We start from the raw sequence: 24613 nt of genomic DNA on the forward strand, positions 1-24613 counted from the left end.
ATTGTATCTATACAAACACAAAAGAGAGAAAACAATATTAAATTAACAATAAATACGTGTAAGCTAGAGAAAAAGAGAATTTAGTAGATACATCATTACTCATCATCGTAATCTAATTCAAATTATTATTAGGGGTTGACATCGTATCTATACAAACACAAAAGAGAGAAAACAATATTAAATTAACAATAAATACGTATAAGCTAGAAAAAAAGAGAATTTAGTAGATACATCATTACTCATGATCATCGTAATCTAATTCAAATTATTCATCAGCACTTGAGCTGTTATTGGGAGGTAATTATTCTTCATCATCATCGTTTATGAAGTCATGATCGCCATGTATAGTAGTTGGTCTTTCCCCAACTGTAGGATCAACGTCAACTCTGCATAAAGTAACCTCCTCAATGGTTTCATCCACTCGGATGCCACCAACAATTTCTAGTAAATCTAGTTGTGCGTTTTCAACATCATCCATTTCCGGTACATCTCATATTTGTTTATTTTGGACTACTTGAACAACTTTCCAATTGCTACCTTTTTGGATGTCATCAATGTAAAAGATTTGTTGTGCTTGGATAGCAAAAATGAAAGGCTCGTCAACATACCAAAAGTGTGATGTATTGATCGATTTGTATTCTAAATCCACACGTGTTCTATTACTTTTGTTGTTATCTATGTCAAACCATCTACACTTCAACAAGAAAACGTGTCTTCTGTTTGCATATTGGAAATCTAATACTTCATCTACAACACCGTAGAAATTGTTATCCACACTTGTGTTCTCACTGATCTCCCTGGCCACTAGGACTCCACTATTTTGTGTAGCTCGACGATTATCACGCTCTACAGTGTGAAATCGTACCCCATTAACAATGCATCCATTAGGAGCACACCTCAGACAAAGGTCCCGTTGCAATGAAAAGAAATCATTGGAGATATCTTCTCTCTCGCGCCGTTGTAGAACCTGATAATTACGTATACATTAAAAATGAATACGAAAAATGAATCATCCCTCAACCGTTGCCTACAAAATGACTATGTATACCTGAGATTTGAACCAATCGGGAAATTTGCGCTTATGTTTTATATATAAGTCAGAGGCGCTTTGAGCTTCACGATGAATTAACCTCAAATGTTGCCTACAATATTTATCATTTAAATGTTATATCAAAGGAGATACCCTAGAATTTAGAAAAGGAAAAAGTTTGAAACGTACTTGCGATAGTCTGTTATTTCTGTACAATTGTTGAGAATGTACCAATGTGCAATACGCTTTTCCTCCGCTGATAGCATCCGTAAAGTTGGCGCCCCTAATGGTCGTACCCTCTGCCTAAATAATTCAAATTCACCAAATATCTCGTGATCGGGAATGTTATCATCATTTCGTTCATCTCTATTGAATCTCGTTTCAATCCCACTTAGATATCGCGAGCAGAAGTTCCATGATTCATTCATTGCATATGCTTCCGCTATAGACCCCTCGGGACGTGCTTTGTTCCGTACAAATTGTTTTAATGTTCGTAAACTTCTTTCAATAGGATACATCCAACTGTAACTAACTGGACCCACCAATTTGGTTTCATATGGTAGATGAACTGCAAGGTGTACCATTACATCGAAAAAGGCAGGTGGGAATATTCTCTCCAATGTACAAAGTATGACTATGATGTCTGCTTGTAGTCTGTTCAAATCACTTACACATATTGTCTTTGCACATAAGTTGCGAAAGAATGTACACAACTCAACAATAGCAGTGGATACATTCTTCAGTAGATATGCTCGAATACCAATAGGGAGTAGTCTGTGAAGCAACACATGACAGTCGTGTGTTTTCAGGCCCGATATTTTTCCATCTTTGTCATTGACACATCGTGATATGTTAGATATGAATCCATCAAGGAATTTCACTGATTTCAAATACTTACAAAATGAAATCCGTTCACCATTTGTTAATGTGTATGCTATGTGTGGTTTTAAAATCTATTCTCGACCTTATCAAGTGTAGGTCCTTTCTTATGTTCAAATCTTGTAAGTCCAATCGAGCGTTTGTTGTATCCTTTGTCTTTCCTTCAATATTTAACAATGTGCCAACCAAATTGTCGCATATGTTTTTTTCAATATGCATTACATCCAATTTATGTCGTAATAATAGTCTGGACCAATATGGAAGTTGGAAAAAAATACTTTTTCTAGTCCAGTTTAGAATTCGCTTTCTTTTTTTGTCTTGCTTCAATGGATGTTTGTTAAGCACATAAAAGTTTAGTGTATTTATTTTTTGTAATATCTCTTCTCCATTCATTACGACTGGTGGAGATCTACGTTCAACTTTTCCATCATGTTGTCTACTTTGATGCCAACTATGATTCTCTGGAAGATAACGTCGATGTCCCATAAATGATATTTTTCTTCTTATCCCGAAGGACGAGTTATCTTCTTTGCATATTGGACATGCTTGATAACCTTTTGTACTCCACCCAGATAAGTCACCGTATGCATGGAAGTCATTAATCGTCCATAATAAGGTAGCATATAGTTGAAAAAACTCACCAGCAACAGAATCATAAGTTCGCACACCAATTATCCACAACTCTTTCAACTCTTCAATCAACAGTTGCAAGTAAACATCAATTTCCTTTCCAGGAGATTTTGGACCAGGTATGAGCAAAGACATGAAGAAGTTTGTTTCCTTCATGCATTTCCAAGGGGGCAAATTATAAGGAATTATCATCACAGGCCACATACTATAAGAAGTGCTCATATTTCCAAATGGATTGTAGCCATCTGAAGTTAATCCCACATGAACATTTCGAGGATCTAAAGCAAAATGAGGGAATTCATGATCAAAATGTTTCCACCCCTCTACATCAGCTGGATGTCGCAATACATCATCCATTTCAACTTGCTTATCTTTATGCCATCTCATGTCAGAAGCGCCTTCTTTTGATGCAAACAATCGTTTTAATCTCGGTATCAATGGAAAATGACATAATACCTTATGTGGTAGTTTTTTACCCTTACCATCATTAACTTTGTATCGAGACTCACCACAAACAGGGCATTGTTGCAAATCTGCAAACTCTTTCCAATACAATACACAATCATATTTGCAGGCATGAATAGACTCATAACACGCAATTTTCGTTTGGCTTCATAAAAGGAAGTAGGTATAGAGGTGCCAGCTAGAAACGCTGCTTTTAACAATTCCAGCAACATGTCAAACAATTTGTTACTCTAGCCGTTCAGAACTTTGATATGAATCAACTTTACTAAAAATTTTAAGGACGAAAATTGCGAACACCCAGGGTATAATTCATTACGTGCTTCGGTCATTAAATCCTTGAATAAGTTCGTGGTATCTCTTTCTTGACCATTAAAGGACATTTCATTCTCAATCCTTCCTTCATTTGCATTTTCGTTTTCAATTGGAACTTGTAAATCGTTTATAAGATTCAACATCTCATTTTCTTCGACAGCATTACTCTCTATACTATCTACTTCAACATCCTCTATTGAATGACTTGTATGACTTGTATGACTTCTAGATAAGTTTACTGGCTCTCCATGATATACCCATTCACAATATGAGGGAGATATTCTATATATTAATAGATGTCATTCAACAATATCTATCTTTTCCCAAATTGAATTCATACAATTCTTGCATGGACATTTTATTCGTCCGGAATCATTTACATGAAACCTTGCCATATCTAAGAACTGTGATACTCCTTCTCTATACTCCACTGATAACTTATTCCTTAGTTTAATCCATTCTTTATTCATCCTTAAAAATAAATATTTTCTGACCAACTTGTAATCCAAAACAATAACCTGGATTAGAAGACAATGTACAAAGTATTATTATGCATTGAGTTCCATAATTTTCATTTCTTAAGGCAAAATAAACACATAGCTCCTTAGACCGCTTAAATTGTCTTAACAACTTTCAAATGTTTTATTTACTACGTCTCCAAGCTTTCAATTTTGTGTCTAATATAGGTCTTTCATCTATTCAACATCTTATAAAATTTACAAGCCTATTGGATACAAAATTTAAAGTTCAATTTTCTATTAGACACAAAATTTAGTTTTATATCTAGTAGATTCTTTAAACTTTTTTAAAATATTAAATGTGTTGAGTACAATATTTTTTTCTAAATTAAGTAATCCATAATCTTAAGAATTAAAAGAAAAAAAAAAACTCAATCCACAATAACATCAACAATCCATAATTCATAATTCACATTTGATTACCAACATGCTAGAAATTAAACATTAGCAACATTAATTACCAACAGTAGTAACATGCTAAAAATTAAATATTAACAACATTACCAACATGCTAGAAATTAAAAATAATGGCTTAAATTAAGATATAAAATAAGAGAAAACAAATGAAATGGATGTGCACGAACCTTGATGAAAGCTTGAAAATAAACAACAAATTTGCAAGCAATGAAGGGGGAAGGCGGCGGCAGATGGTGGACGGTAGCTCGAAGAGGGGCGGCGACAAGGGGAAGTGGTGGGGGCGTGAAGAGAAGAAGAAAAATGGGGCGGCGGCGAGCTAAAAAATCGAGGGGGTTAGGGTTTTTTGAACTGCAAGGAATAATTCATCGAAAAAGAAGGGGTCTGGTTTAAACCAGACGCCTCTCCCGACACCGCCTGGGAGATTGTCGGGAGTTCCCCGAAAACTCCCGACGCCGTTTTAATGCATTGAGTGTTCCCGGGGAACTCCCAACGCCAGTTTGGATACGTGGGAGTTCTCGGAGAACTCCCGACAAACCTTTACGCCACCGAGGGGGGAACTCCCGACGGTCCTTTACTTCGCCGGGAGAGACCGTCTCTCCCAACGACCTAACTCCCAACGCCTTAAAACGTCGTCGGGTGTTCCCATTTTTTTTGTAGTACTTTATCTATCCCTCCCTCATGTCCTCGCACTCATGTTACTATTTCGCCTCTTCAAACACTTGAAGTAGTGTAAATCATCGCATTCACAATAAATTAGATTGCAGAATGTGTGGGTAGAAGCACAAGTGTAAGATATTAAAAGGAGCACGTGATGAACAATCGGTCGATGGCCTAAAGTGCTAGCATGAGTTTCGTTTGTTGAAGCGGGTATTGATAAACAATCAGACGGTGGCCACAAGTGTGAGCGAGAGAGGAAGGGGAAGAAGGAAAAAGCACAAGTGAGGGAGTGAAGGAAGAAGGCATCACAAATTCTGGGGGAGAAAGGACAATGAACAAGAGGGACGGAGAAAGAAGTGAGCATGATCTAAGTGGTATGTGATAAAGGTAAAGGTTAGATTGGATCATTCATACAAAAAGAAATCAATGATAATAACAAATCTTTATTCATTTAATGTTTATAAAAATCCTTTAGGACCTCCTCTTTGTTACATAAGTTTTGTCACAAGAGTTTAGATAAACATGTAATATCTTTGTTTATTTTACAAGGATTTCACTTTTCAAAATCCATAATATTATTAGTACAATTATTTTAAATGACAAAACTGCTGAAAATATTTATAAATAATAGCAAAATATCACAATCTATTTGTGATAAACTGCGATAGACTACTATTTGTATCTTTCATGACATTGATAGATACACAAATAGTAGTCTATCGCCGTCTATCGTAGATAGACTGTAAAATTTTGTTATATTTGTAAATACTTCATTCATTTTCCTATATATGAAAACAACCGATATTATTACCCAAAAAATTGTAAAATTCGGACATGAATTATTTAATATCCTACATATAAGTGTGATTTATATGCTTGACAGAGAACAATAAAAATATAGCATAATTAATTAATAAATTAATATCAATTTATCATTCTTATTAATTTTAATTATTTAATAAATATAAATATAGTCTTTAAACCTAATAATTTTTAACTAATATATTTATCATTAATATTGTGGGTCATTTTAACTATTTAACATAACAATTTATTATGCATCATTAACACTATAATTAATTTATATTAGTATAATAACTCGTAGTAATTAATTTGAATAATTGAATTAAGTTTAATTAATGACTAATGTAAAAATATAAAAAAATTATTTTAATTGAGTAAATAATTAATTATGATAACCATATATCAAATCCTTGCTAAATTTAATTTGTGACTACATTAATTGTTTTCTTATATTTAATTATGTAATTATTTAATTTCATTTTCTATATATAAAATTAGTAAATCAAACACATATATTTAACTTTCAAACATTAATTATCTTGCATATCTTATCACAGACATTAATAATCCACAACATTTAAAACTCAGGTATTTAAATCCCAAATATTTAATATATATATTCATAAAACAATGTACATAATCTAAACGGACCTTTAAATCTTGTTTTTAAGATAAAAAGTTTTCAAGTTTAATGATTCTAAGTTTATTTTAATTATATATTGAAGAATTTGTGTTGATTTACAGGAATAGTCTTCACTATTGGAAGTAGTTTAAGACAAGTAGTTAATATGGCTAGATCCAGAGGGATGTAGAGGAATATCAGGGTAATCACGTATTGAATCTTGATTCCAAATCCTGTGTCTTGGATGTTACAGATGGCGTCTGAGAGGAACCTCGCTCAATAAGATGTGATTCGAGAATAAAAAAAGCAGAAGTCTGTGGAAATGTAATGTTTTGAGTTTAAAAGGTGTACATGAATGAACCGAGATCATATCTAAGTACAAGTGATTATGATGATATGAAAGTATAGTTAAGAAAAGCTTAAAAGAATTGAAAGTTACTATATATAAAATGAAGGTGCATCTTTCTTTTATGAGGCTCAATCATAGAAACTCCAAAGTTAAGTGTGCTTCCTTGGAGAAATCATATGTTGGTTTATCTATTTAAAACTTTTCTATGAAGCATGTGAGTGAGGACAATGCATGTTGAAAGGACTCATATTGGTTTATGGGAATAGTCTTCCTTGGAAGCAGTTCAAGACGAGCAAGGATGGTCTTACCAGGTTGTAGGGGATGAAGAGGAATGTCGGGGTTATTAGATGCACAATCTGAATTCTGAATCTTAATTTGAAACTAAACCTAGGGCATTACACATATTATTTATCTTGCTTAATCAATTATATTTTCTCTTGATTGTTTGACAAACTACTTGCAATTTGTTGCCTAAAATGAATCATATTGTTCTTATCAACCTAGAGAAAACCATAGTAGGTATTTAATTAGATGGTGAAAATTAAGCATTCATCCAAGCGTACACCCTAGAACTTAATGCGGTTGGATAATCATGTTTAATATGGATTCATTTAAGCATGTGTAGCTAATTAGGTAATTAGGACCGTTAGTTGGACGTCCAATCGATTGGGCTAAACATAGTTAAGCAACTAAAATTACATTAAGCAATTCGACAATCGAAATTACATTGAACAATTCCAATTCCCTTAAGCTAGGATGTTCCCTTTAATTGCATTTCTATCTTTTACTTGCATTTTATTGCTTTTTATGCAATTCCTATTTCAATCTACACCAGACCCCCCATTTTACCACTTTAACTAAAAATGCACTTCAAGGAACTAATTTTTCGTGCTTCCCTGAGGTTTGACCCTAGACTTGTCGCTTGTACTACCACTTAATATAAATTATTTGTTCCGTGATTTATAAATATTATTTGACTAACAAGGCTTTATGGGTGATGATAAACTTTGAGTTTATCATGTATCGATAATTTATCAACACTTATTCAAATTTTATTTAAATTGTAACATAGATATATCAAAATTATATCAATAGTCATTGAAATTCATTTGGTATACATTTTTTGTGTGTCAATATTATACCACTCATGATTAAAATCAATTTGAAGTAGTGTGTAAGTATATCAATAGTATATCAATACTAATTTAAAGTTCAATTTAAAGTATATATATAATTAATGCATTAGTAGTTATAGTTAGTTATTCAAAATTCATCTAAGGTATAAATTAATTTATCAATATTGTATCAATGCTCATAGAAAAAGTAATTTCAAGTATACCATTAGTGTCTATCAATAATATATCAACATTTCTTTTAAATAAAATTTGAAGTATACCATTTGTGTATTAATATTATGTCAATATTAACTTATAGCTAATTTCAAGTATAAAACATTTGTTTATCATTAGTATATAATTATTTCTTAAAGATAAATTTGTTCAAGTATTCAATTATATATCAATACATGTTCAAAATTCAATTTCAAGTGTAACATTGAAGTACCAATAGTTTATTAACATCCATTCAAAATTGTTACTAACATAATAGATTGAACCATTATAAGTGGATTATAATGTGCTGAAAAAATAAAATGGTTTTTTTGCTATATTTGAAAATTTTGAAATACAGTTGCTAAATTTTTAAATTTAAAAATGGTTTTTTTTTTTTTACTATTCTTGCAAGTACCCAGCAAGTAATATGTTATTAAATTTCTATTGTGAATTACAATTTCTTAAACCTATATAAATTATTACAATTCTATTGGTAGTATTGATAAATATATTTTGAAATAAAATACATGAGATTTTATAAAAGTAGAAAGTTACTTTATAAAATAAATGTGGAGAAACAATAATTAAGAAGATAGAATATTATGGAAGAAAAAAAGAATTTCTATTAAAACGATAAGAGTAGAAACAATAGACAGATCAAAGAAACTAAAAAACAAACATCTAATTAAACTTCGTAATGATCCTACGAAGTTATTAGAATGGTAGAACGCCAGGATCATCAACCGTCAGGGATGCACCATTATCCATGCCTGTAAGATTCAGGATCATCGGAGCTGCTTTCTTAGCCCTATCATAATTCATCAAATAAATTATTATAATAATGAGACAATTAAAAATATGACAATCAGACGAATAGTTAATATAACACAATATCAAAGATTTTACTAATATAACAGAATTTATATCCAGCTCGTGAAGTCCATCAATGATAAATCATATCGTTGATAGAAATCTATCATTGATAAATTGTGCTACATTTGCAATTCTTTGAAAATAATGCTCATTGCAATTACCCTAGAACTTATACATCATATTCATGTTGCAATATGCAAGCAATAATATATTGAGTTGTTTTGACATTCTCAGTTCTATATATTGTTGTTAGTATTAAGATAAATTGCGAAAATCATCCCTGAAAAATGATTGTGGTAATAATTTAACCCCTAAACTTTTAATTACTAAAATTAAACCATGAAAATTTTAAAAGGGTAAAAATTATACCCTAGGTCAAAAAGTTCTCTATTTTCTTCATAGTCAAATTATATCCGGCCTAGTCAAAATATATCTGACCTAGTCAAATTTTTGTTATTGAAAGTTTATGGGTTAAATTGCTACTATCATCATATTTCACAGATGATTATTTGACCATATATTATTATTTTGGTATAAATAGTTACAGTCAAAAAAAATTATTAAAAATTTATATACATTGAATAACGTTTAAATAAAATTCAAGTCTGTAATTTTAGTCTTCATGATTCCAAAATTTTGAAAAGCTGGAATTGTTGTGAAGCAAAGTATTCATTTACTAAGCTTCATAACTAAAATGATTATGGGAAAATTGACATAAATAATACTTTTAAGTTCCTAATTTACAAAATTATCACGTTTTTTGAAACTCGTTCAAATAATTTTTATCGAACTATCTCATGCGAGATCGATACTAAAATTTAGTTAAAATTTTTAATTTTTTTTCTAAATTATCAATTCTTTTGGACTTGTCTCGCTACATTTGGCACACACAAGGATTTGGGTAAAAAAATTGAAATGAACTTTCCAAATCTTTCCAAATTTGTAAAAGCACACTACCAAATATTACATATTGGAGAAATTTGAAAAGATAATTGCCAAATTATTTAGATAATCAGGAAATCAATTTAAAAATTCGTGCAAATATAAATTGGAATTAAGATTTACATGCTTTTTATATATGATTTGAAAAATATTGCAAGAAGAAATTTGAGAAGAAATAAGAATCGGTATAATATTTAGAGAGACTGCATATATTTGAAAAAATTACGTGGATCTGGGTTTTAATCCCCCTCAAAATAACATCAAGATTCTATATAGTTTGGCTTTCTCGGTAAAATCCTGAGCATAATTAACATCGAAATTCGATATATTTAAGCTTTCTCGGTGGAATCTCGAACAAGATTAACACCGAGTTTTTATATATCCCAATCTTACCCAATTTTCGCATTTGAGTTTCCCAAAATTTAAAAATATTGAATCAATTTGGAAAATATTTTTTGATAATTAGAAATTCCATTTGGAATTTTGGAATTTCATATAATTGTCAAAACAGAAATTGTGCTAAAGATTTGAAAAATTAGGTAATAATTTGATATAATATTTAGTAAAGATAACCCAATTTAGAGGAAATAAAGATATAAGATTTGGCATAAGATTTAGGAAGATTAAATTTGATTTGCCATAAGATTTGGGAAGATTAAATTTAACAAATAGGTGAGATGTAGCAAGAAAACTCAAAACAATCAACAAGTTCAAAAGTTAGATTTTTTACTAAATTTCAATGGCAGATCTCGTCTAAGGTTGATCGAGAAAAACTATTCTTACGAGTTTTAAAAAACGTACCAGTTTTATATGGTGAAAAACTTAAACGTGCTATTTATGATAATTTCCTATATAAAGTTTCAAATTACTAAATTAGGAATTTCAGACTTTATATGCTAAAATAAACTAAACTTTAATATTGAAGAATAACGATGAAATTTAAATGTAAAAATTCAATGTTCCCTTTTTAAGAGACGCTTAACTAGAAGGAAAATCAAATTTTTCCTTTTTCAAGAGACGCTTAACTAGAAGGAAAATCAAATTTCTACTCTAATAAATGAGTATATTAGAAAATAAACAATTCGAAAGTCGTGGCAAAAATTTTAAAAGAAAAAAATATATTAAAAAAAGCTTACTATACATTTGTGAATAGTTTGCAATTCCACTCTAATTCTATACCAATTCTGAATTGTTTTAATCGACATTATTTAAAAGAAATAATTGCAAATATAATCGTCAAAGGTAAAATATTAATAAATATAGCATAATACAAAAAAATGTATAGATATAATAAAATTTGGATCCAATTCTTAAAAACTATTAGTGATACATTATATCCACTAATAGGAATTCTCAATGATAGATTTTGTTATACTTGATTTTTTAAAAAAATATTATTATACGATTAATTATTAACCCTAAAATGTAATTACTCACTACAAATATATTTAAAAAGTATTATTTTCTAAAACAACTCATTTTTTTTACATTTTTTTTCTAAATTTTATCCTCAAAAGAATAATGTTTGGATCAAATTTCACTCATTTAGTTAATTTGGGCATAGCTGAACTGAATTAATTAAGGAATATAACATGGACCAAGAGGGTCATGCATTTTAATCTGTGTTCCTACTTTGTTTATAACTAATTTAGGAGATGGAAAGAACAAAAATAAGCAGTTTTCCTTGTTTTAATTATCTTCCCATAACTATGGAAACATTATAACATCCCATCCTAAAAAGTATGTAAATAATTATTTAATAACTATTTAAGTCCCGTTTGATAACTATTTGATTTTTTTCTTTTTAAAAATAAAATCTATGAATATCACTTTCACCTTCAAATTTCTTTATTTGTTATCTACTTTTTATCGGTGGTTTAAAAAACTAAGCCAAATTTTGAAAGCTAAAAAAAAAAAAAAACAGCTTTTAAAAACTTGTTTTTTTAAAAAAAATTACCTAAAAATTCAATTATTATACTTAAGAAAAATGTAAATCATTATAAGAAATGGAGAGGAAGTAAGCTTAATTTTCAAAAACCAAAAATAAAAAATCAAAAACAAAAAACGACATAGATACCAAACGAGACATTTGTGTGTTTTTTTTAAAAAAAATTAGACTTATTTTCTCTCAATTTTTTATAATGGGTTGCAACTCTTTGAAGTGTAAATAAAAAAAGAAATAATAGTTTTTTAAAAACTAGTTTTATTAATATTTACAATTTAAAACATGAAAAATTATTTCAAATGGTAAAACTGTTGAAAATATTTACAAAATATAGCAAAATTTTAGAAATATCAATGATAGATATTGATAGACACTGAAAGACTTCTATGAGTATTTATCAATGTGGCTGATAGACACTAAAAGTCTATCAGTGTCTATTAACGTCTATTATTGATAATTTTAAAATTTTACTATATTTTATAAATATTTTAATTCATTTTCCTATATTTAAAAATTACCTTTAAAACATATGGATAAAAAGTATATTAAAAAAAGGTTAGAAATTTAAAAGTAAAAATGGTATTTATTGACTTGATCATACCACTTTTCAGGTGTTTGGAATTGAGATGCAATATCGCCCAATAAAGAAAATAGCATTTGTGTATTTACAATGCCAGGATCCAAGGTTATAATCGTCATTCCATCTGGCATCTCTTTGGCTACTGATTTGCTTAAGCCTTCAATTGCCCATTTTGAGCTACAATATGGAGATGCCTATATCTCAAATAATAAATATTATTAATTTACTAAAGATGACATACCATTTAAGTTTAATTTGAAATTAAAAACTTATTTCAACTTTGGTAAAAATATATTTTTAACCTTTTAAATTTTGCGTCTTGTTTCGATTTTGTCATTAAATTTAAAAACGTTACACTTTTGGTTTTTATATTTTGACTTTCATTCCAATTTGAGATTTATTTCAATTTAGTTTTTAGATTTCAAAATGTACACTTTTAACCACAATTTTTTACTAAAGACTCAATTTTTATTGTTAGTGTTAATGTATATTAGTTAATTTCAAATAATTATATGGTCAAATTTTAAATTTAGTTGTAATGATGATGAAAAATAATGAAAGTTAATTAATTTTAAGTTTGATTCAAATTTAATCTCTATATTTCATAATGTTACAATTTTGTCTTTAATATTTGAGTTTTGTTTCAATTTGACCCTTAGATTTAAAGTTTAATTTACACTTTATCCCTGATTTTCTACAAAATGATTGCTTCTCATCATTGGCTTTAATGTCTATTAATTAAATTGAAATAATTATGAAGTCACATTTTTTAAAATTTTAATAATGAGGAAAAATAGTGAAACTTAAATAACTTTAATTTTTTAAAATTAATTAATAGACATTAATACTAAAAATGAAAAGTGTATACTTAATTAAAAGTCTAAGTTAAAAGTGTAAATCTTAAAATTTAGAGACAAAATTGAAATAAAACTCAAATATCAAAATAAAATTATAACATTCTTTAAACATAGAGGACTAAATTGAAACAAAATACAAAATTTAGGACTAAAAGTATAACATTTTAAAATCTAAATACTAAATAAATCGAATTACTTAGATCTAAAATAATATCATCACAGGAGAGAGAAAAAAAAAAGAAGTAATTTTTCATTTAAACTAATTTGGTGAGACGTACCATAGGAACTCCAATTCTTGCCATGATAGCTGACATGTTAACAATGATGCCTTGGTTCTTAGGAGTCATGAGTGGAATAAAATGGCGTAACACATTTGTTGTCCCCTTTATATTTATGTCAATTACATTGTCAAACTCTTCTTTAGGAATCTCCCAAATCTTTCCTTGCTTATTAATCACACCCGCGTTATTTACTATCAAAACGTATAAAATTTTAAGTTTTGTTTTCAAATAAAGGAAAATGGGTCTATTTATTTATATGTATGGTAATGTCGCTGTCTATTAGTGATAGAACACGATAGACATCTATCCATGTCTATCAACATCTATCAGTGTCAATAATAGATGTCTATCATGGTCCATCATTGATAGACAACGATATTTACTATACTAAAAAATATTTTCAATAGAATTGAAAAAGAGAATTAGGAGCAAATTTGATGTATTATAAAGCAATAATTAAATACCAATTATATCAGGAACTCCTATTTTGTCTACAACAATTCGTGCCATCTCCTTAACACTGTCGTTGCAACTCTACAAAACCACAACTATAATATATTTTAGAGGTCAAATGAAAGATCGAGCACAATTCTTTCACCTTCAAGAAAAGTCATTAAGAACACAAGAATTCGTATTTTCATAAACACTACAATGCACTCGGGTCTCGTCAATTTGCGATGGACGTCAACACGCGATTGCTAATCACGGATAGACTCTAAACAAAATGTCATATTGGTATTGGTGGGTGCTTTGTAACATAAACAAACGGTTAGTTTTCATTGTTTTCAACATAAAAAACATAGTGCATTCCCAGCTCTACCTAATCACAAGTTACTATATGATAAACTAAACAAAATAAATATATATTATTTCTCCTTTTTGATTGAAATGGGATGCATGGAAATGGGTACAACTAAGTATAAATGGTTTTAGAATTTGGTTCATCTTTGATATGATAGTTTAGATTCGTCAATCTATTTCTTAGTTCGACGATCCCTCTTACTAACTAGAATCAAAGAATTAGTCGATCTCCGGGACCAAGTTCTCTTGTCAAGATGGAATTATCTCGCTCCCGAGGGATTGATCACTATTCTAAATATAGTAAAGTAAGGCGGAGAACTGTCGTTCATTAGAGTGTAGGACGCTATCCTTTCTCTTGACCGAAGCGCCAACCCACCTCACAGTCCCTCCTTCTCTAATGTGCATATTGAGACTATTAAATTAAACAACCACTTCGTTTTACAGCCACGCTTGTTCGAACGTCAGGGATAACAAGCTGATGACTCCCAAAAGCTCTTATCGACAGAGTCGTTTGGCACCTCGATGTCGACTCATCACATCCTGGGATTGAAGAAGGTCCCAAGGGTTCGACTAGCTCTACACTGCTGTCGGCCACTTTCAGTCCTCTACCATATTCATAGATTAGCCTTGTCTATTACAATAAAGGAAGACGTGCAGGGATGATACGTAAAAAGAAAAAGAAAAGAAAAAGAAAGAGAAAAGAATGGTTTAATTGAATATACCACATCGATGTTGAGGAGAAAATGGTTGTGGGGAGAGATGTTGCGGAGGTGTTGTTCAAGTAAATGGAGGTCGTTTTGCGTACGAGAGCAACCAATAATAATGTGACCAAGCTTTGCCATTTCTATTGCCAATGCTCTTCCCAACCCTTTACTCACTCCCGTTATTAAAACCTTCTTCATCCCCTCTCCTACTCCACCTCTCATTAATTCGTTCCCCATTCCAACCTCATATTTCAATTCAATTATATATACATACCACATAGTCATTTTCAAAATCACATTTCAATGATATTGTATTTAAAGTATAAAATTAAATATTTAATTAATTTTGAGTAATTAAATGGATGTTTCAGAGTTATTTTAAATGACAAAAGTGATTTTAATAATTTCAAAATCACTCCCGACTATACACTTAATTCATACCTAATAAATTTTTTTAAGTCCTAATGCATCTTTTGTGATACTGAGTACTATATTTTTCTTATAGGCAAGATGTTGGTCGTTATGTTCTACATCTTGTCCATACTTGTGTCAATCATGTTATTCTGTCTTCTGCAGAATCTGTCAGAAAATATTTTCCTCGTTTACATTTGCAGTGCCTTTTGTTTGGCTTGTTTCCTTCATGTGGTAGAAAAAAATTTTGCTCCATATTTATTTTCTTACCAAAATAAATTTATTTTGTGTATTCTACCTTAGTGTATGAGGTTTTGCTAGTCACTTAGACTAAGCTGCAATCTTAATAACTTACGAGGTGTATGAGTTTCGAGAAGCTTCCTGTATTTTTGTCTTGAGATGTTCTCTAGATTATCTCGATGTGAAGTTAAGGTTTAGTGAGAGAGATTCTTACACATAGGTGGAGTCTAAGCTATCTCTATTAAATGCTCTTCTTACGAGACAAGGAAAGATTGTGACAATACTTAAGAGGGAGTCTCACATTTAGGAAGAGTCTAAGTTATAATATATTGAAGGATAAGTTGTGCGTGAATCTCTGTAGAAGTTATTCTAACATATAAATACTATGTTATAACTAACTTTATATTAGTAAAGTCTCTCTTTCCTTAGGGCATATACAACCCCCAGACACAGGTGATATTGCATCAAACTGGATTACCAATTTCTATGTCTGTCTTTTTACTTTGTTTTATTGTGTTCACTAAGAAGTTGATAGTCATCTATCTACAATATTTTTTGTGACTTGTGACGTTTTGTGATAGATACACCTAATTTCATCATTAATTGTTGTAACCACATAAACCAAAGAGAAAATTGAACTTTTCTTCCAAAGTCATTTTGGGTTTTTTGTTTCTCTTTTTTTTTTTTTCGTTCTTTATTGATTAGAATAGAAAAGTTTGAAGTGGTTTGCCCCATTTTCTTTATTTTTCTCGTCAAAGTTTTTCCTACTATGGCGTTAGGTTTTAATTGATATAGTTTAGATAGAAACGTTTTAACTTTCCATAAATTTTTCATCTTTGATTTTTTTTTAAAATAAAATAATTTGGGACATCCTGTTTTAATGTTTAAGTTGAACTCTTTTCTTTTTAACAAAATGTTTCCATTATTGATTGCTACTCTTCCAAATGCAATTTAATAAATTATAGTTTTGCTTAATTTCTACATAAAATGAAAATGTTTTTACAGTTTTTACATTAGTTTAGTTGCATTTTAATAATATGTCAAAAAATAGCTTTTTTTTTCACGGTATCCCAATTACATTATACTAATATCGAATGACCCAAATTTTGAAAACAATCAATACCGACCTTTTGCATACATCACATATACCACTTAGATCCTACTAGCTACTTTCTCTATCCCCTCCCTCATCTCCTCACACTCATGTTACTATTTCTCCTCTTCAAACACTTGAAGCAGTGCAAATCATCGCACTCACAATAAATTAAATTGTGGAATGTGTGGGTAGAAGAACAAGTGCAAGATATCAAAAGGAGCGGGTGATGAACAGTCAATCATTGATAGTAACAATGATTGATGCAGGTACTGATAAACAATCAGACGGTGGCCAAAAGTGTGAGCGAGAGAGGAAGGGGAAGAAGGAAAAAGCCCAAGTGAGGGAGTGAAGGAAGAAGGCAACACGAATGCGGGGTAGGTAAATGTTAGATTGGATCATTCATACAAAAGGAAATCATTGATAGTAACAAATCTTTATTCATTTAATGTTTATAAAAATCCTTTAGGTCCTCCTCTTTGTTACATAAGTTGTCACAAGATTTCAGACAAACATGTGATATCTTTATTTATTTTACAAGGATTTTACTTTTCAAAATCCATAATATTATTAGGACAATTATTTTGAATGACAAAACTATTAAAAATATTTACAAATAATAGCAAAATATCACAGTCTATTTGTGATAAACCGCGATAGATTACTATTTGTGTCTTTCATGACATAGATGGACTCACAGATAGTAGTCTATCATCGTCTATTGTAGATAGACTGTAAAATTTTGTTATATTTATAAATATTTTTATTCATTTTCCTATATACGAAAACAACCCATATTATTATCCAAAAAATTGTAAAACTCGGACATGGATTATCTAATATCCTACATATAAGTGTGATTTATATACTTGACAGAGAAAAAAAAAATATAGCATAATTAATTAATAAATTAATATCAATTCATCATTTTTATTAATTTTAATTATTTAATAAATATAAATATAGTCTTTAAACCTAATAATTTTTAACTAATATATTTATTATTAATATTGTGGGTCATTTTAACTATTTAACATAACAATTTATTATGCATCATTAATACTATAATTAATTTATATTAGTATAATAACTCGTAGTAATTAATTTGAATAATTGAATTAAGTTTAATTAATGACTAATATAAAAATATAAAAAAAATATTTTAATTGAATAAATAATTAATTATGATAACAATATATCAAATCATTTCTAAATTTAATTTGTGACTATATTAATTATTATTTTAATTTCATTTTCTATATATAAAATTGGTAAATCAAACACATATATATTTAACTTTCAAACATTAATTATCTTGCATGTTTAAATCCCAAATATTTAATATATATATTCATGAAACAACCTTTAAGTCTTGTTTTTAAAATAAAAAGTTTTCAAGTTTAATGATTCTAAGTTTATTTTAATTATATATTGAAGAATCTGTGTTGATTTACAGGAATAGTCTTCATTATTGGAAGCAGTTCAAGGCAAGTAGTTAATATGGCTAGGTCGAGAGGGATGCAGAGGAACATCAGGGTAATCACGTGTTGAATCTTGATTCCAAATCTTGTGTCTTGGATGTTACAAATGGCATCCGAGAGGAACCTCGCTCAATAAGATGTGATTCGAGAACAAAACAAGTAGAAGTTGGTGAAAATGTAATGTTCCGAGTTTAAAAATGGTACATGAATGAACCAAGATCACATATAAGTACGAGTGATTATGAGGATATGAAAGTATGGTTAAGAAAAGCTTAAAAGAATTGAAAGTTACTATATATAAAATGAAGGTGCATTTTTTCTTTTATGTGACTCAATCATAGAAACTCCAAAGTTAAGTGTGCTTCCTTGGAGAAATCCTATGTTGGTTGATCTATTGAAAACTTTCCTAGGAAGCATGTGAATGAGGACAATGCATGTTGAAATGACTCATATTAGTTTATGGGAATAGTCTTCCTTGGAAGCAGTTCAAGACGAGCAAGGATGGTCTTGCAAGGTTGTAGGGGATGAAGAAGAATGTCGGAGTTATTAGATGCCCATTTGAATTCTGAATCTTGATTTGAAACTCAAGCCTAGAGCATTACACATATCATTAAATTTTCATCAATATGTCAATATTTCTATCGATATTTTCACATTTTTAGGGTCTCAACATCGACAGGAGGGGTGAATCGATATTTTTATTATATCGTAGAAATATCTACAAAACACAAAAATTATAAAACAAAATGTCATTGAGGTAAATATAATATAAATAATAAACATTTTAATTTTTTTAAAATCATAAAATATTTATTTACTAATTTAAATTTATATTTTAAATATTTTGCTTTTATAATTTTTCCAGCAACATTTATCAAGATCAATATTTTATTAAAATTTTGGTAAAACTAGGACCTTTAAATTTTTATTGACACCAATATTTTATAATCTGTGTACAATAAAACGTGTCTTGTTTAAAAAGAATGTTTGATGTTTTTATATTTATCCAAAAGTAGTTTTAAGCAAGAAAAGTAGTGATTTGATTATTTTTAGTATGTTTTTTTATTCTTTCAACCGGTGATTTCTTTTTTTTTTTTTCTTTTTTAAGCGAATTATTTAGGCCGATTTCGTAATTATTTAATATCTTTTATTTTTTATTTTTGAAAATTAAGTTTATCGATTATTTCTGCCTCCAAATTTAATCATTTGTTATCTACTTTTTTGCCAATGGTCTTAAAAAACCAATCCAAAATTTGAAAATTAAAAAGAAAAAGTTTTTAAAAGCTTGTTTTATTTTTAGAATTTGACTAAATATTCAATTATTGTATTTAAGAAAAATGAAAATCATTGTAACAAATGAAAAGAAAATAAGTTTAAATTTCAAAAACCTTGTTACCACGAGATTTGATTTTTTTTTTTTTCAGCCGTCAAAGAACCCTATTTTTAAGTCGAAAATTGTTTCGAGGGAAAGCATGTGAAGGTAAAATTGTTTATGGTTTAGAGTTGTGTGTGCACCTGTGGTTGAATTTGGGTTTCTAAATGGAAAAAGAATTGAAGCTGTTTTAAAAAATTTAGGAGTTATTTGGTTTAGTCTTATAGATGCTTGGTAATAAATGATATCTGAACATATTTATGGATAAAAAGAAAGAACTGTGTTTGGTTGTACATGGTAAATATTTTTAAAATTTTATGATAAAAAATTATGTTTGTATTTAATTTTTGGAGTTAAAGCATTACAATCTTACATAATTTAATAGCTTAATTAATTAACTAATAAATACCATTCAATATATTGTTAAAAATCAATTAATTAACAATCAAATAATAGATTTACTTATAAATATTTCAAAAGTGAGCAATTTATTATTAAAAACAACCCATTAATATACATAATGAATACCATATTAATTATAATTTAATATTTAATCGATTAAATTAAGGGTTCCTTGCATATATACTAAAATGAGGCTAAAATATTGCAAACATAGGAACAATTAAAAATAACTGAAAGTATAGCAAAATTTACCTTCAGCCCATAGAAAATGTGTAAAAAGCTCATCGAAGGCGTAGAAAAAAGTTCAAAGCCCAAAATTTTTTAGATAGACATTGATATACATTTATTACTATCTATCATTGATTTAATAGATAATGATAGAAGAGTCTATCATTGACATATTTATTTGATATTTTATTTTGTTTAACGTTTGTATTTAGTTATAAATTTATTGTTTGTCTTTACATGTAGCGACCTTGATAATGCGTTTTCAAAAGAAGTTAATTTCGGTCAACCAAAATTTAATTTTGGATTTCATCTTGGTTAAGTGATTTGGATTAAATTGAATTATACTTTGATAGACGTATATCAAAGTATGTCGTTGATAGAATTATAAATAAATGATTGATATACCCTTTTATTGGCTGACTCTAATATACTACATAAATTTTATGTTTGTTAAACTTTGATAAACTCTGATAGATGTATATAGAAATCTATTACTGTTCTTTTTTTTTTCTCTATTCTATCAGCTAATAGACTTCAAGTAAAAAATTGAAAACTATCGTTATTTTTTTTTCCAACTCTATTGACTGTTATCACTGATAGACTTCAAGTAGCGAATAAAAGTCTATCAACAATAGAAGTGATAGAATGAATAAGAATATTAGTAATGGGCTTCTACCACTCTATATCACATATATCATAAAAAAGGTAGACTTTTATTACCTTTTATCACTGATAGACAATGATATAAATCTATCACTAATTATATTTCTACTACTGATAGACAATGATACAAATCTATCATTGATATACTTATTTCATACTTTATTTGTTTAATGTCAGGGTTTAGTGTGAAGGAATTGAATCCCCAATAGAAGTGAGTGATCGCTTTGCTTCGATTTTGTTTTAAAATTACGACAAAAAAAAAAAGAAACATACATCAATATGCAATAAGTTAAGCATTAAATAATTTCTACAGGAAAGAAGAACTCACTTTTGAAGAACATTTCTTCAAATCTTCTTCAAGTCTTTATAGAAATTTTTCATCCTTTGCAATCAATCTTCCAAGAACAATATTGTGACACTACCATAGGGTTTTTCCTGTTATTATGTTGGCAAGGAATAGTTTGTGGGAATCGCTCATGAAAGAGACAAAGAATTTTGATTGTGGAGTAGAATTTTTAAAGAGAAAACAATTTCTTTGCAAAAAACCTTCCGAGAGAGATGAATGGGGAGTAAAGTAAAAAACTTCTTCCACAGAATGGTCAAATCATACATCCTTAATCAAAATGCAAAACCCCTTTTTGCATTTTAACGTGAAGTGGGAAGTTATCCCACTTCCTTCTCCCACTCCCTTAATTAATTTAAATTAATTATTAATTAATTAATCAAACAAATTAAATAATTAACTGATTTTTAATTAAATATATCATATTTAATTAATTGTAAATTCAAATCATATTCAATTGCATCTCTCTCTCATAACTAAAGATGTCAAAAAAAATCAGTGGGGTTGGGGCCCCGTGGGGACCCACCCCAAATATACGAGGAATGGGGAGGGAAGGGGGAACTTTTTTTCCCCGACCCCGACCCTAGCCCCATCCCGTATCCCCGCCCTACCTTGACTTTTGTATATAAACTATAAATTTTTTTTTTTATATATATATATGTATGTATGCATGTATGTATATTGTTGGGTTGTATGTCTTAAAACTCGCAATTTATAATGTTAAACATATTCTATTATCAATAAAGATGATATTGACGTTTATTCAATAAAACTGTTATTGAATATGTGATTGCACTTGTAAAGTCTAAATCTAATAAACTAAAGATCCATGACTATTATATGAATACATGAACTTTATGTGGCGACATAAGAATAGATCAAGTTCAGTAAATAACCAAAATGATCTATAGTATACGAAAGGTTAGGTACCTTATTCAGGTAACACTATCGGATGCGGCCCACTCTGTACTTGTTACAATTTTTTGTAACGTGCTACAAATGAAGTGATTTGTTCATTGATTGACATGAGAAGTGGGGGTGTCCTATATAATGAGTTTGCATAAGATCGGACCAAGAATTAAGTCACTCTTACTTTATAATGCTGTTTACTATTTAAGACCGACTATTTCAAATCAATGACCTAGGTAACTTGACCTTAATCCTGAGCTAACTATGAACTCCTATTCGGGATTATCCTTAGATTTTCATGGGTGAGGGTTGGCTCAACAACACCGGCTCAATAAAGCCTCCAATTTCATGGGTAAGACCGGGTAGATAGCTGGGCACATAGGGTACAAGACGAAATTCACTCCTAGCCGCTTTTAGGGATAGTAGAGAGGTTCTTCCTTTAAGCGCTGACTCCAGATCTTGAACAAGAGGCCCCACCCTCTCATTGGCCCAAGAGGGACTCGATTTAATGATTGGATCACAAACCAATTGTTCATTAGAGAATTAGTGAGACTTAAGGAGCAAGATGTAATCTCGGGGGTAAAACAGCTTTTGACCGAACCGTTATTACGAAGAACCTGTGAAGGGTTAACTTACTAATCATGATTATATCATGTGGACATAATATATCTACAGTGAGGGGAGTGCAACTACTGGCCTTTAGTGGAGTAACCCGGTAGTTAACGAATGGTGATTAATTAGGTTAAAGAGATTAGTCGGTTAATCGTAGATCGTTGGAGCCCATGATCTATAGGTTCATGAGGTCCTTCTACTAGCTCATATCGGACTAAACCTTAGAACAGTGTGACGAACGAATTTAAAGTGTTCAAATTCGGTTTTTGGAGCAAAGAGTTAAATATATACGATATATTTAACCTAATGTTTATTTGTGAGTTAAACATAAAGAGAGAAAAATTAGGAGATATTTAAATAAGATTTAAATATCAAGATTATGAATAGGGATTCATATTAATTGAGATTTTTGTTGGATTTGATATTAAATTGAATTAACTAAATTGTTTAATTAATTATTTGATATTAATTTAATTTTAAAATTGATTATTATAATTAATTTTGAAATTAAATGAAAATTTTCAAAATTGTATTAAAAGTTAAATTGTTGACTTTTGACTTTTGAAAGTAAAAAAGTCACATTTGTTGACTTTGGACTTTAAAAGTCAAACTTTGACCAAGTTAGTAGAAAGATCTAACATTTGTGAGTGAGAAATGCCAACTTTTGCATGGCTAAGTGTTTTCTTCATTTGAAGACACTTGTCCCACTAAATTCTACTTTGAGTTAGTGGATCTTTAAGTGTCAAATTCTCATAAAACTCAAAGTTGCTTGTTTGCATGTAATGGTCTTCAAAAGGGAGTGTTTAATGTTTTTGAAGAACTTTTGGCCATAGTGGGTTTTGATAAGATTATGTAATAATCTCATCTCTTTTTCTCTAGAATCTTTGGCTTTTTTTCCTCACAAAATAAGTCACTCATCGGATTCCACTATCCCGTTCTAAGGCAGTAGAATAGTCGGCAAGACTCTCATGATTGTCTACGAACCATATATGAGGAGATTGGAGCTGATTTGGAGAAGATTCAAAGACTACAAAGATTGTATTCTTTTCCCCCTTTTACTTGTTTTATTGCATGCATGCTTATCTTTATAATTAATCTAATTAGAGTACTTTAGATCTATTTTTCTTCCGCTGCACATGTGTTCGTTCCATCATATATATATATATATATATTGTTAGAATAATCATGGATATTTTAATTATTTAAATTTAAGACGTTATTACTTTAATTTCTTAGATGTAATATTTAAGATAGGATGTTCTAGTTGTTAAATCTTAAATTTTAGAAATGATGAGAATGTAGGATTTTAATTAGATCTTTTCAAATTGCATGTGTATTATTGTGTTCGAAAGGTTTAAGGAATTGTTAAAACACACACACACACATATATTTAATTAAAATAAAAAATTTTCAGAAAAATAAAGGTAGAGAATTTTTCCCACAGGAAATCCTCATCTTATTCCTTGCAGGGAATTTTGCGGGGACGAGAAATGGAATAGGAGAACAGATGAGGATGGGGAAGGCTTCACCATCTTCACCCCGCCCTGTGGACACCTGTACTCATAACCTATAATTTTAGTATGAATTTCATTCATATTAAATTTTAACGTTTTAATATGAATACAATTCATTTTAATAAATATTTGAATCATATCCAAATACAATAAATCTTCGTTTATTATAAAGTTTAATTTTGAATCTTATTCAATATTAATTTTATGTTATAATGTTTCTATATACGTTATACTAATTGTATCATATACAACTAATATTATTTCTTCATTTAATTTGAATAATTCAATTTTTCTCCAAACTCTTGATCCTTGTTTACTCGTTGTGAGCTACCAGGAGAACCTAAGAGA

General features: G+C 29.4%; 1 protein-coding gene and 1 pseudogene across 1 annotated transcript; both read right to left on the reverse strand.

The window, feature by feature from the left end:
• Window positions 1-301: 301 nt before the first annotated feature.
• On the reverse strand, window positions 302-3786 carry LOC150034870 (uncharacterized; annotated as a pseudogene).
• Window positions 3787-8616: 4830 nt separating this feature from the next.
• Window positions 8617-15246, reverse strand: LOC120081949 (NADPH-dependent pterin aldehyde reductase-like). The gene is made up of 5 exons (XM_039037138.2): window positions 15016-15246; window positions 13957-14026; window positions 13490-13683; window positions 12376-12548; window positions 8617-8822 (listed from the first exon to the last, which is right to left on the reverse strand). The coding sequence occupies exons 1-5, from the start codon at window positions 15232-15234 to the stop codon at window positions 8729-8731; spliced, it is 750 nt and encodes a 249-aa protein (XP_038893066.2). The 5' UTR covers window positions 15235-15246; the 3' UTR covers window positions 8617-8728.
• Window positions 15247-24613: the final 9367 nt, after the last annotated feature.

This window comes from Benincasa hispida, chromosome 7 (assembly GCF_027475165.1).
Source record: "Benincasa hispida cultivar pf3 chromosome 7, pf3_genome.v1.1, whole genome shotgun sequence".
Taxonomy (NCBI): Eukaryota; Viridiplantae; Streptophyta; class Magnoliopsida; order Cucurbitales; family Cucurbitaceae; genus Benincasa; species Benincasa hispida.